Source organism: Quercus robur, chromosome 6 (assembly GCF_932294415.1).
Source record: "Quercus robur chromosome 6, dhQueRobu3.1, whole genome shotgun sequence".
NCBI classification, from domain to species: Eukaryota; Viridiplantae; Streptophyta; class Magnoliopsida; order Fagales; family Fagaceae; genus Quercus; species Quercus robur.
In genome coordinates this window covers 13992354-14006577 of record NC_065539.1, presented here as the reverse complement: position 1 = coordinate 14006577, position 14224 = coordinate 13992354, and the positions used below count along the sequence as shown (strand labels likewise).

General features: G+C 34.5%; 1 protein-coding gene across 1 annotated transcript; it reads left to right on the top strand.

Annotated features, from left to right (window-relative positions):
- The first annotated feature begins 11515 nt into the window (after positions 1 to 11515).
- Positions 11516 to 13677, top strand: LOC126732881 (scarecrow-like protein 32). Its single transcript, XM_050435930.1, has 2 exons — positions 11516 to 11924; positions 12132 to 13677. Exon 2 carries the CDS (start codon positions 12136 to 12138, stop codon positions 13408 to 13410), a length of 1275 nt encoding a protein of 424 aa, XP_050291887.1. The 5' UTR covers positions 11516 to 11924; positions 12132 to 12135; the 3' UTR covers positions 13411 to 13677.
- Positions 13678 to 14224: the final 547 nt, after the last annotated feature.

Here is a 14224-nt window from a genome sequence, read left to right as displayed (position 1 = left end):
TCTTCTTTTATTTTCTTCTCCTCTACTTTGTTTTAAAAAAAAATTATTTTATGGTTTTTCATCGTTTAAAGTTTAGACTCGTTAAAATTTAAAACTTATTGGTTTATGGGTTTGTATACTTTTTTCTTTTTCTTTTTCTTATATTTCTCTTTTGAATTGTTTCAATAACCTATTCTTTAATTATATATCTTTTTTGACATTTTGGAAGTTTTAACATCTAAATTTGTGTTAGTTTTTGTAATATTTGAACATGTTTAACAGATTTCAATGACTATACCATGTATTATTCTTTTGAAGGTAATCAATTTTTCTTTTATATTTCTCTATTGTGTAATCATATACATTTTTTTTTTTTTTTTGTTTCAAAAATTTATAGGAAGTAAATCTTATGATTCTTTAATATTTTTTAGTCTTTTAAAAGTTTTAACATCTGAATTATTCTTTTGATAGTAACGCATCTTTCTCTTATATTTCTTTGTTGTGTGTGTGTGTGTGTGTGTGTGTATATATATAAATAGGCTCTGAATCTTTTGATTTCTTTCAATAGTTATAGTCATGGATTATTTTTTTTAATGTAATCCATCTTTGTCTTATATTTCTCCATTATTTAGTCATACATATTTTGTTTTGTTTCAATAATTTCTAAGCAGTGAATCATCTAATTTTTTAATGTTTTTTGGTCTTTCAAAAGTTTTAATATCTGAATTTTTGAGTTATTTTTTTGTAGTATCTGAAACTGTCTGACAAACAAATTTTTTGTAAGCCATTACAAGTTCAAGCAATGGCTTCTTCATTAAATTATAGGCGTAAATGCACTTTTAATCCTTACATTTTGACCCGATTTCTATTTTGGTCCCTATATTTTATTTTTACCACTTTTAGTCCCTAAACCAATTGACGCGTTCCATTTTGGTCCTTTCCGTCAGTCAACCGAAGGAAATTGCTGAGGTGGCTGTCGGAAGAATTAAAATATTAAAAAAATGCCACATCACTGTTGACACATCAGCATATAAATTTAAAAAATTAATTTATTAATTTTAACTAAATAATAAAATTAAAAACTAAACTTCACATGAACCCAGAAGCTCATCAAGACCTGTGAACCCAGACCAAAACTAAACTAAACTAAACTTCACATGAACCCAAACTTCACATAAACTAAACTAATTTATTGGATTTGAACACCACACGGCTAGACTGAAACTTCCACTGATTGCACCTGTGAACCCAGATAGACCAAACCCAATCCCCACGAACCCATCAGCTCTTGTGAACTCAGGCGACAGTGGTGGCTCCAGGCAGCCTTGGCGGCCACGGCGACAGCTTCAGGTGGCCTCGATGGCGACGTCTAGACTCCTCTAGCTCTTCTCATGTGTCTCTTTTTGGATTTGGCCTTTGTAATTCTTAGATTTAGAGAGAGAGAGAGAGAGAGAGAGGGAGAGAATGAGATGAGGCCGGCGATTTGGAGCAGATCTAAAGGAATGGGGCCGGCGGTGGTTTAGAGAGAATGGAACTCGATCTCGGCCTCCGTCTCAGCCACAATGGAGCTCGCCAGTCTTGGCCTTCGTCCCGGTCTTGGCCACAATGGAGCTTGTCGATCTTGGCCACCGTCTTGGCGTGGGTTTGTTAATTGATCGGTGGGTTTGGTGACTTTTTCGGTGGCAGTGGTGGTCATGTTCTGTAATTTTTGTGGGTTTTTGAGCTGAAGTTCATGTTATGAAGAAATGTTTTTGATCGGCGGGGTGGTGGTGGCTTGATTGTGTCGGTCATTGGTGGTGGGATCTGGGTTTGATTGTGTTGGTTTAGGTTTGATTGTGTTGATTTGGGTTTGTTGTGATTGGTTTCTTGATCTGGGTTTAATTTGGGTTTGATTTGCTGAGAATTTGGTGTTGATTGTGTTAGAATTTGGGGAAGAACATGAAGAATTTGATGATCTTTATTTGTGGCAGATCTGATGGTACTGGGTTTGACGATCTCTGAGGTGTTGAATTTGGGTTTTTTCTTCTTGTTTTCATTTATGTCCTAGTGATCTGGGTTTCAGTTCTTGGGTTGCTGGGTTTGTGTTCTTGTGAAGGGTTTGAGTTCTTGGTTGCTGGGTTTGATTTGGGAAGAATATGAAGAACAAGTTGTAAAATGAAGAACAATTTGAAGAACATGAAAAACAATCTTAATTCATGTGAATTTTAGTTTTTAATTCTATTTTATTTTTATTATTTAGTTAAAATTAATAAATTAATTTTTTTAAATTTATATGCTGATGTGTCGGGAGTGATTTGGCATTTTTATAAAATTTTAATTCTTCTGGTAGCCACCTCAGCAATTTCCGTCGGTTGATTGACGGAAAGGACCAAAATGGAACGCGTTAATTGGTTTAGGGACTAAAAGTGGTAAAAATAAAATGTAAGGACCAAAATAGAAATCAGGACAAAACGTAGGGACTAAAAGTGCATTTACGCCTAAATTATAATACAAATTGAAGTCACACAAGCGCAAATCATGCAATGGTGTAGTTTCTTAATCAATTTAAGATTTTATAAAATTATTTTAGTTTACCTCACAAATAGGTAGATTTTCATGCATAGCACGGATTAGTGACTATTGTATGTTTCAATTGCTTCTTTGTTATTTATTCTTGAGGTTTGGATATCAATTATCAAGTACTAAACAATTAAAATTCAACAATAAAACTCATAGATAATAAATAATCAAGAGCTTATTGTTATGGACACTATGAGTTGTGAGATCACAACTTCAATAATATTCTATATACTCAATAGTAGATTTTAAATCGCTTTTGAAAGAATTGAGATTTGTCTCAACTTTTTTTTTTTATATGAACTTTTGGTCTCAAATTTAGCCATTTCTTTGTTTTGGATTACAGGTTTGGCCATATAGTGGATCTCACTAGCATTACATCAGTTCTTTATCTTAAAGATAAGGCTTCTATTTCTACCACAAGAACTATTTAGGTATGTATCCCTTGCAAGCATACATGAACTTAAATTGTCTTTTAATATATGCATGCTTTATTATTTTCCAATAGTTTTCCCGTACATCACACGGGTTAGCGACTAGTAAATCATTAATAATCATTCATCAATATGCATGGCCTTTTAGAGCATTCCTATCAAAAATTTTAAAAATTTTAGCATTTAGCATCTAAAAACACCAACTTTATAACATATAACACATCACTTTACAATATCCCTTACATCAAAACTTCTATTTTTTTTAATACTTCATTTAAATATTCTTTCTTTATCATTTTTTATTCTTCCTCTCTCTGTATCTCTCCCCTCTGTCTCTCTCTTTCTCAACCTAGCATCGTCGGCCACCACATCCACCCACCCATACCACAACCACCACATCCACCCACCATTGCCGCCACCAGCCACCAGGCAGATCCACTGCAACCACAAACAATAGCAGAGAAAAAAAAAAAAAAAAAAAAAACCTGCACATCCACACACCACATCTTGGACATGTCTTCACCAATCAACCTCTTCTTCATGTTGAAGTCATCATAGTACATCTAATTCCAAAACTAAACCCCAAACCATCTGTGCCGTTTCGGTCTCACAACGACGTCGTCCTCGACTGCGTTTTGTCGAGGATTTTTGAAACGCGGAGGTGGAGCTTGCAGCGTCTGTCGTCAAAGAGCTGTGATTCACAGTGTTGCTCCTTCGACATCATCTTGTAGAGAGTTTTAGACTGAGATTGAGAGTAAGAGTGAGTCGGAGGTGTTGGTTGTGGTGGTGGTGGTGTTGGAGAAGAGGAATGAGAGTAACCCCAGGAAAGGAATTTGTGGCTTGCGGTGGAGATGGTAGTCTAGAAGGTGAAAACGAGAGCGTATGGTGGTTTGAGAAGGAGAAAGAGAAAGACAGAGGAAAGCAGTGGAGAAGAAAGGCACGTCACAAGAGAGAGTGAGAGAGAGAGAAAAAGAAAAAGAAAAAGAAAATATTAAAAAAACTCTAGCATCTTACTACAGTAGGGTGTCAAATATGAGAATCCACTATAGGTCAATGCTAAAATTTTTAGGATTTAGCATATTTGATGTAGGTGTGTTTTTATCATTTGAGGTGCTAAAAATGCTAAAAAATAGCATTTGGCATTTTTAGCACCTTTGATAAGAATGCTCTTATCTTTAAAAACAAACCATCAAAGAGTATTGCGCACACCTACTTTTAATGGAAACAAACTCAAAAGAAAAGCTAGGCAATTCTTGAGTGACTTAGCATTAAGGGGAAGTGTTCAAATTGAATGCTTGTTGTATTTTCCTTTGTATTTTACTTGTATTTTGTATGTATGGTCATCTGCTTGCACGCTATCTAGTTGGATGCATTCTGTACAAGTGTAAGGGTTGTTATTTATGTTTGAGGAGATATTATTGTATATTGAAAATGGTAAATATTAGTGCATTCCAATTGTTGCACACAACCATTTCAATGCAAAAAGTGTGTTTACGATTGTGTGCAACAATTAGTGTGAAATAAATACTAATAGAAAAATCTTAGAAAAACTCATCAAAATCTTTGGGCTCCTCTATTCCAAAGTCAACAACTACTCTGTATTGTGCTAAATTTACTTCTTCCACTTGCCAAAGAGATTCTCTGATTTTTTGACCCACTACTATTGTCATAAATTTCTAGGGAAACTTATGAATTTGCCCAATTCGTTGTCGCATTCATCTTGATTTTCGATGGTTGTATATCAACCTAAAAATGTTGCTTCACAAGCAGTTGTTGATCAAAGCTCTATGGAGCATTAGTGATGACTATTCACTATCTCCTTTTCACTGGACTTGTCAATAAATAGAAACAATTTGTCGTTGGCTTCCAAACCCTTGGCACGCTTCCATATATACTTCATCGTGCCCATCATGGCTTCTGCATTATAGTTCTTAACATGGAGTACTAGCTTCGCCAACAGACTTATATGTCTTCTCCCACTTCCTCATTTCTTCAATATTGCTTTCATCTACAGCTAGAGGTGGCAATTTTTATCCATATCCATGAACTCACCCATTATCCACCTTATTTGGATAAGTCTTAATCCAACCCATTTGAATATTTGGGTTAAATGGGTAAAGACCCATTTAGTTATTTAATTAGATGGATCTAAATGGATAAACCCACTAATACCCATTAAACCCATCTAAAATTTAAATAAATAACATAAAATCTAAATTTCTAGAAAATGACCAAAATACCCATGAAACTTTAAAAATGACCAAAATACTACCAAAACCCAAAAAATGACCAAAATACCCCCAAAACCAAAAAATCGACCAAAATACCCCTGAACCCCAAAAAAATAACCAAAATACCCCTAAAACCCAACAAATGACCAAAATACCCCCCGAAACCTAAAAATTACGAAAATACCCCCAAAATCTAAAAAATGACCAAAATATCTCTGAAACCCAAAAAAAGACCAAAATACCCCTAAAACCTAAAAATTACTAAAATACCACCAAAACCCAAAAAATGACTAAAATACCCCTGAAACCTAAAAATGACCAAAATACCTTCAAAACCCAAAAAATGACAAAAATACTCCCGAAACCCAAAAAATGACCAAAACACCCCCAAAACCCACAAAATGACCAAAATACCTCCAAAATCTCTAAAATGAGCAAAATACCCCCCAAAACCTCTAAAATGTCCAAAATATCCCCAAAACCCAAAAAATGACCAAAATACCTCCAAAACCCAAAAAATGAGCAAAATACCTCCAAAACCCACAAAATGAGCAAAATACCTCCAAAACTTCTAAAATGAGCAAAATACCCCCCCCCCCCCCAACCTCTAAAATGTCCAAAATATCCCCAAAACCCAAAAATTACCAAAATACCCCCAAAACCCAAAAAATGACCAAAATGCTTCCTAAACCTAAAAAATGACCAAAATACCCCCTAAACCTTAAAAATGATCGAAATACCTCTGAAACCTTAAAATTACCAAAAATACCCCCGAAACCCAAAAAATGACCAAAATACTTCCGAAACCTATAAAATGATTAAAATACCCCCGAAACTTGAAAAAATTACCAAATTACCACGTAACCTAAAAAATGGCTAAAATACCTCCGAAACCCATAAAATTACCAAAATACCCCCTAAACCTAAAAAATGACCAAAATACCCCAAAACCTAAAAAAATGAACGAAATACCCTCGAAACCAAAGAATTACCAAAATACACCCTAAACCTAAAAAATTACCAAAATACCCCTTTAAACCTAAAAAATGACTAAAATACCCCTAAAACCTAAAAAATTACCAAAATACCCTGAAACCTAAAAAATGATCGAAATACCCCAAGACCTAAAAAATGACTAAAATACCCCCAAAAACCTAAGAAAATTACTGAAATACCCTCAAAACCTAACAATTACCAAAATACTCCCTAAACCTAAAAAATTACCAAAATACTCCCTAAACCTAAAAAATTACCAAAATACTCCATAAACCTAAAAAAAACTGAAATACCCCCGAAACCTAAAAAAATTACCAAAATACCCTGAAACCTAAAAAATGATTGAAATACCCCCCAAAACCTAAAAAAATGACCAAAATAACCCCAAAACCTTAAAAAAAAAAAAAAAAAAAAAAAAAAAAAAAGATCGATAAAAATCCCTGAAACCCAAATTATGTCCAAAATACCCCTAAACATGTAAGATGACCAAAATACACCTGAAACTTCTAAAATTACCGAAATAGAGGTTTAGGGTATTTTGGATGTTTTGAGGATATTTTTGATAAATTAAAGGTTCTAAGAGTCTTTCATTCATTTTATAGGTTTTGAGGGAATTTTGGTACTTTTTTAGGTTTCGGGGTTATCTTGATCATCTTTTAGATTCTAAGGGTATTTTAGTCATTTTTTAGGTTACGAGGGCATTTTTGTCATCTTTTAGTTTTAGGGTTATTTCGGTAAATTTCTAGGGTTTAGAAGTATTTTGGTAATTTTTAGGTTTTGGGGTATTTCGGTAAACTTTTAGGTTTCGGTGGTATTTTTGTCATTTTTAGGTTTCAAGGGTATTTTGGTCATTTTTTGGGTTTCGGGGATATTTTGGACATTTTTTTGGGTTTCGGGGGTATTTTTGTCATTTTTAGGTTTCGGGGGTATTTTGGTAATTTTTTGGGTTTTGAGGGTATTTTGGTAATTTTTTAGGTTTCGGGGGTATTTTGGTCATTTTTAGGTTTCAGGGGCATTTTGGTCATTTTTTGGGTTTTGGGGGTATTTTGGTAATTTTTTAGGTTTTGAGGGTATTTGGTCATTTTTTGGGTTTTGGGGGTATTTTGGTAATTTTTAGGTTTCAGTGGTATTTTGGTCATTTTTTGGGTTTCAGGGGGTGTTTTGGTCATTTTTTTGGGGTTTTTAGGGGTATTTTGGTTAATTTTTGGGTTTCGAGGGTATTTTGGTCATTTTTAGGCTTTGATGGTATTTTGGTCATTTTTTGGGTTTTGAGGGTATTTTGGTCATTTTTTGGGTTTTGGGGGTATTTTGGTCACTTTTTAGGTTTTGGAGGTATTTTGGTCATTTTTAGGTTTTAGAGGTATTTTGGTCATTTTTTGAGTTTTTAGGGTATTTTGGTCATTTTTTGGGTTTCAGGGGGTATTTTGGTCATTTTAGAGATTTTTGAGGTATTTTGGTCATTTTAGTGGTTTTTAAGCATATTTGGTGATTTTAGAGATATCGGGGGTATTTTGGTCATTTTAAAGGTTTCATGGGTATTTTGTTAATTTTAGAGATTTTGGGGATAATTTTTGATGTCTAAGGGTATATTTGTAATTTTGGATGTGTAGGGGTATTTGCATCATTTTAGGTATTTGTGGGTATTTTGGAGGTCAAGAGGATATTCAAGTAGTTTTAGAGGTATTTGGGTTAAATGGGTGGGATTAAATGGGTTGGGTTGGTAATGAATAATTTATTTATTTATAAACGGGTCATAAATGGGTAAATGGGTAATTACACACCCAACCCATTCATGACCCAACTCGCCCATTTGCCACCCCTATCTACAGCCAAACTTGAGACTTTTTCCTCTTCAAATTAAAGCTCTTGTTCCATAGGTCTTGTAGACTATCTATCATCCTCGCTCTTTATGCTCAATAAACCTTAGGAGCTAGTATTCACATCCGGTATCCTAAAACCCATCGAAATACAAAATAAAGACTCTTTTTAACAAAATTACACAAAACATCCCACATACATCCCGTCCTTAATCACTGTTCAAATTTTGCAAAATTATACTGTACGTTCTCCTTTAAATTTGAAGGAGGGTTTATATGGTTGGGTGATTTGGATTAGATCTTCTTTGTAACAAATTAAGAGAAAAATATATTATTTATTATGATTCATTACAAAGTAAAGAATGAGATGGATGATATACGGTTAAAGTGATTATTTAAAATAAAACAGCAATATTTTTTAAAGAGATAAAATAGAAAACTTAATACTTTTTTAGAAAATAAAAAATTTATATCTAAGCGAATGTAAATGTTTGAGAAAGTATCTTGTGAGATGGGCGCATGCACCCATTGTCTCACCCAAAATTTTTTCGTGGATGTTCTTATATGATCAAATAGCCCACAATTAAGGACGGATAGCTTGCACGTGGTCAAGGTACAATGCTCCCACAGATCGTTGAAGTAGACAATCTAAAATGGCTTTTGTTATAAACTTAAAAAAGAAAAAGAAAAAGAAACAGAGGTGGCAATGGCAGCTAGCTATTGTATTTTCCAAGTATTTTTTATATTTTATATATATACCATATGAATATGAAAAAAGATGCTGCACATTTTAACACAATCTGCATTTAGTTTAGTACGGTGCTTGTTTGATAATAACTTTTATTATTATCATTATTTGTTTATTTATAGTTTTTAAAATATCACTTTTTAAAAAAAAAAAAAAGTACAACCACATTTTAATCATTTTGACAAATAAATTTCCAGTAAAAAGTTACATTCAAATACAGTAATACATTTTAATTTTGAGAAATGATATGTTCATAATATTTTTACAACATTTTCACAACAAATCCTAAGTGGTAGGTTGTTACTGGTTGTTATTATTGGGTTAAAAAAGTAATCTCAGTGTTAAATTCAAATTTGAATCAATAACAAGTAACCACCCATGATTTGTTGTACGTGAAGATATTATAAAAATGTTGTGGACGAAGTCACATAGCACTTCTCTTTAATTTTAGGTCTAGCATTTGAATTTGAATTCTCTGCATTTCCCAAAGATTTTACTTTTACACGACTTATTTCATGATAAAAAAAATACTTTATTTCTTTTTTATAAAATATGAAAGGCGTGCCATTGGGAAGGGCCAAAGTGAAAGAAACTTCTTAGAAAAAATGATTGTATAATCTTAAAATAGTGCTCCAAACTCTCATAATGGAGGATGGATCACCCACATGAGACTTACTTCCATTGTGACTATATAATAATTACCCCTAGCTTACGTCATTGCAAAATAAGAATTCACCATAATTAGTTACAATTTTTGTGATTTCCTTGTGAATAATTATTTACAAAAATGCACCAATATATATACTTATACTGTGATAGATGTCACGTTCTCTTGCAAACCCTCTACATTAATTAGAGACATGACAGTTGGCTTAGATAAATTTATATAAGCATATTTGATGCCAACAATTATGGAAAATGAATATCAAGCTCTTGTAATGATTGAATTGATTTTTTTTGTTGTAGTACTACATAAATTGGTCCGAACTCAGTCTAAAATTTGCAATTGCATGAGAGATATGGATTGTCCTTTTCCTGAAGCTCAACATTCGAAGCTGTTGTCTATATACACTTGCTTCCATATGTTTTGGGCAAGTTCCTCTTTAAACTAATCCTATGTTAGTGTGCTTAGAATACAAAACTCAAAGCAAACTACAAATGCTTATCTATTTAGGTATCTAAAGCACATGGTTACATTCCTTACTTTCATGCTTAAACCTTTGTTTTTTGTGTTGTCTTAAGGAAGGAAAACCAAAGACCATGGATGCCAGAAAAATTTAATTCCCTTCTCAGAAATTACAAAACCCGATTGTAATATTTGCTTTTGCACGTATGTCCTCTAGTCCTTGTATCTCAAGTTTAGGAATCCTCCTCAAAATTCTCATGCAGAATTATTATATTCGCTCCTCTAACTTATATGATTTTCCTTATATGCTTCCTCGGATTCTTCCTTAATGCACCTGCATGATTTTTGAATTTTGAAAAGCCTCGCAAAGATGATGGAAAATTGTTTGTTATACTGAATAGGGAAAAGATTGGAAAAAGTGAGTCAGCTTTTGCTCGTAGTAGTCTTATTTTTTATTTTATTTTCTACTTGAACAGTGAAAATATGGTAGCATGGAAACTATCAACTATCTTAGGAAAACAACTGTAGTGTATGTGATTGCTGACAGATGTATATGATCATGGTTATAGTCAGATGAACGCAGTAAATTGTAGAATATCTAAATAGACACGGAATTAGTTGAGATGATAAGGATAAAAGAAAAATAAAACACCAGATAAGGACCAACTCCATGCGTATTCAGCAAAAAAGGACTTATATATGTGTATGTTCCAAGACAAGGGGATTATTACTATTGGTACTGTAAATTCCAATAAGAGGAAAAGTAGGTGAATTGTATTTTATGGTATCATCAGCACAATCTTAATTACATGTGGCATGGTTGAGTTGTCTATTTAAAGTGGGGTTGCGGTTGGGAGGGAAACCAGTCCTTGAATAAGGGAACAAAACAGTGTATTTCACTTGTGGTGTGTATAGGAAGCCGAAGAGTAATTAAGATATATGGACCAGTTCAAAAGGGGTGTGCTCTTCATCACATGGTCTTACACACTAAATTCCTCTTACATGCCAAATTAATCCTAGTGGATATCCAAAAGAATCAAAACTGGTCCTGTATTTCATTTCTGGAATTGATCGGGGATAAGATCTTACAAATTTGGAGAGAGAAGCAATTCCTATTCCTACATCCTAATTGGCTTTGAAAATGACCATTCTTGTCTCATCGATGCATGCAAATTTTTTTGGCTGCCATGACTCACAAAAGGGACCCCTGCCTCGATTCCTCTCTTTATCAAGAATATAAGGTGGCCAATCAGTACCACCCATGATAATACATGTCCTTTTAGTTCAACCCCACCTAGATGGAGAAATGAGAAATGAGAAATAAGAAATGCAAGCAAAGAAATTAAAGAAAGAAGGTATTTAGAGCTGAAACACGTGAAAACAATCAAAAAACAAAAAGCAAAACAGAATGAGAAACAGAAGAAAGAGAAACTGCATAAAAATGATTTGTTCATGATACGATGGCCCGTGAGTAAGTAAGCCAAAGCTTAACTGCCTTCAATTCCCACCTCACCATTACATGACAAAACCTCAACTCCCACATAATGACAACTCTCTGGCCGGCTATTTCACATGCCTCCAAATATTCAACAGAAGCAAACCCCACACCCCACCTCTTCTTCTTTTATATCACACATCACACTCTCTCTCTCTCTCCCTTACCTGATCAACAAAATCAGAAAAAAAAGGGATACGAAGAGGGATTAGACCCTTTTGTAGCCATGAAAAAAGTATGTTCAATCACAGTTTCTCTTACTCTAGCCTTATTGCACCCTGTATAGCAACTGAAAAAGCCTGTCAATTGCCAAAGAAGGGTCTATTTTGCCTAATCTGACTCGAACTAAGTTTTCTTGGGAGTAGAGTTTCTCATTCTGATCAGTCCCTTTTTCCCTCTTAGGTAGAGCAATGAAATCCTCACAGAAAAAGCTGAACTGTCAATTTTCTTTGATTCATTTGCAGAATTCTTCCAAACTGTACCCGTAATTTTTACCACTATTGGATCGTTTCCCAATGGCAAAGGTACCCACTACTAGTCAGGTCTCTTTCTCTCTTTCTGCTCATTTCTGATTTCTGTATTCCAATTTTTTATTTTTATTTTGTCTTTCTTTTATTCTTTCTGCTCTTTTCTTTTATATTCTTGTACTCTTATCTTTCAATGATGCAATTTACTGAGGCTCCACCACAACCCTTTCACCAAATGACTTCATTTTCCAATCCCACCATGAACAAAAACCAAATTCATAGGACTATGCCGTGGCCTGGCTTTCCTACCTCAAAGTCCTTAGCAAGTTTTGGTGATGCCAATTGCATGGAGCAACTACTAGTCCATTGTGCCAACGCAATTGAAAGCAACGATGCCACTCTAGCCCAACAAATCCTGTGGGTCTTAAACAACATTGCACCCCCAGACGGCGACTCAAATCAACGACTTACTTGCGGGTTCCTCCGAGCTCTTATTGCACGCGCAGCCAACAGTGGAAGTTGCAAAATGCTAGCAGCTATGGCAAATGCTCATAGCAATCTTGCTATGGACGTATACAAATTCTCAATTATTGAGCTTGCTAGCTTTGTGGACTTAACTCCTTGGCATCGGTTTGGATTCACAGCAGCCAATGCAGCAATTCTTGATGCTGTTGAAGGGTACACAGCCATTCACATTGTTGATTTAAGCATGACACATTGCATGCAGATTCCTACACTTGTTGATGCTATAGCTAGTCGTCACGAGGTCCCTCCTCTACTCAAGCTCACCGTAGTCACTTCCTTAGAAGACGTCCCGCCCATCCTTGACCTTTCCTACGACGAATTGGGTTCAAGGTTGGTTAATTTCGCTAGGTCTAAGAATGTTATGATGGAATTTAGAGTGATTCCTTCAAGTTATAAAGATGGGTTTGCCAACTTAATCGAACAACTTCGGGTGCAAAATTATCTATACGCAGAAAGCAATGAGGCACTAGTTATTAATTGCCACATGATGCTTCATTACATTCCAGAAGAAACCCTTGTAGCAATTCCCACTTCAAATTCAAGCCTTTATGCTTTTGAATGTTCACCGAGTTCCTCTCTTCGAACCATGTTTCTCAAAGCGCTTCGAAGTTTAGACCCCACCATTGTTGTTGTAGTAGACGAAGATGCAGATTTTACATCAAATAATTTGGTGTGTAGGTTGAGGTCAGCATTTAATTATCTATGGATACCTTATGATACAATGGACTCATTTCTTCCGCGGGGGAGTATGCAGAGGCTGTGGTATGAAGCCGATATTTGCTGGAAAATTGAGAATGTGATAGCACATGAGGGCTTTCAGAGGGTAGAGAGGCTTGAGCCTAAAAGCCGGTGGGTGCAACGAATGAGAAATGCCAATTTTCGCGGCATTGCCTTTGGTGAGGATGCGGTCTCGGAGGTTAAGACCATGCTAGATGAGCATGCAGCTGGGTGGGGATTGAAGAAGGAAGAAGAAGATCTTGTGCTCACATGGAAAGGACATAATGTTCTGTTTGCCACAGCTTGGGTGCTTGCTTGAACATTTTCTTTTGACTTAATTAGTTTGTAATATTTGTTCTTAAGTTAGCCTCTAATTCTTCTTCTACTAGTTTTAAGAATAGATGAGAGCTTATTGTTATGAAGGCTTTTGTCAGGTTGCCAATAATTTGATACATTTTCATTTAGATATGATAACGAGTAACCTAAAAAACTCTGCTTCTCTTTTGTTCCCTTTGAATTGTGATTATGCGTCATTCATTTTCGAGCGTTTCTAATCTAAGAGAAGATGGTGTGCATTTGTGATTAATTAATTTTTTACTTCAAAAGTTTTTGGTGTATGTGTTACGGTTGGAAAATTATAAATATTTTGGATTATAATAAAATTATATGAATAGTAGGTCATGTAAGGACAAAATATCCTGTAATAAATTTAATTATTTGGACCCACTATTATATAAAAAAAAATGAAATATGCTCTATAATTATGTGCTATGGTCAAACGCTAAAGTAAATTTTACTCCTTTATAAGTTAGGTACTAAGCAAATATTTGTTAGTACATGCCAATTTTACTTATCATGATTTGTGTTAAGGACTTAAAGATATATTTATATTGGGTTTTTGGGTTTATGAGGTTTCTTATGTGTATCGGTCCAAGAGGTCCAATTATATTGTAAAGCTCATGTATACCTAATTCTAGTTCCTAATCTTTATATATTGCCTTCCTAGGGTTTGCGGTAAAAATCAAATTGAGCGTACAATAAGAATGTAACTGCCTAGGCTTTATCTCATAGACGTAGACCGTCAAGCCAAACCACAAAATTCTTTATTCTCTCTCTCACTACAATTTTCTCTT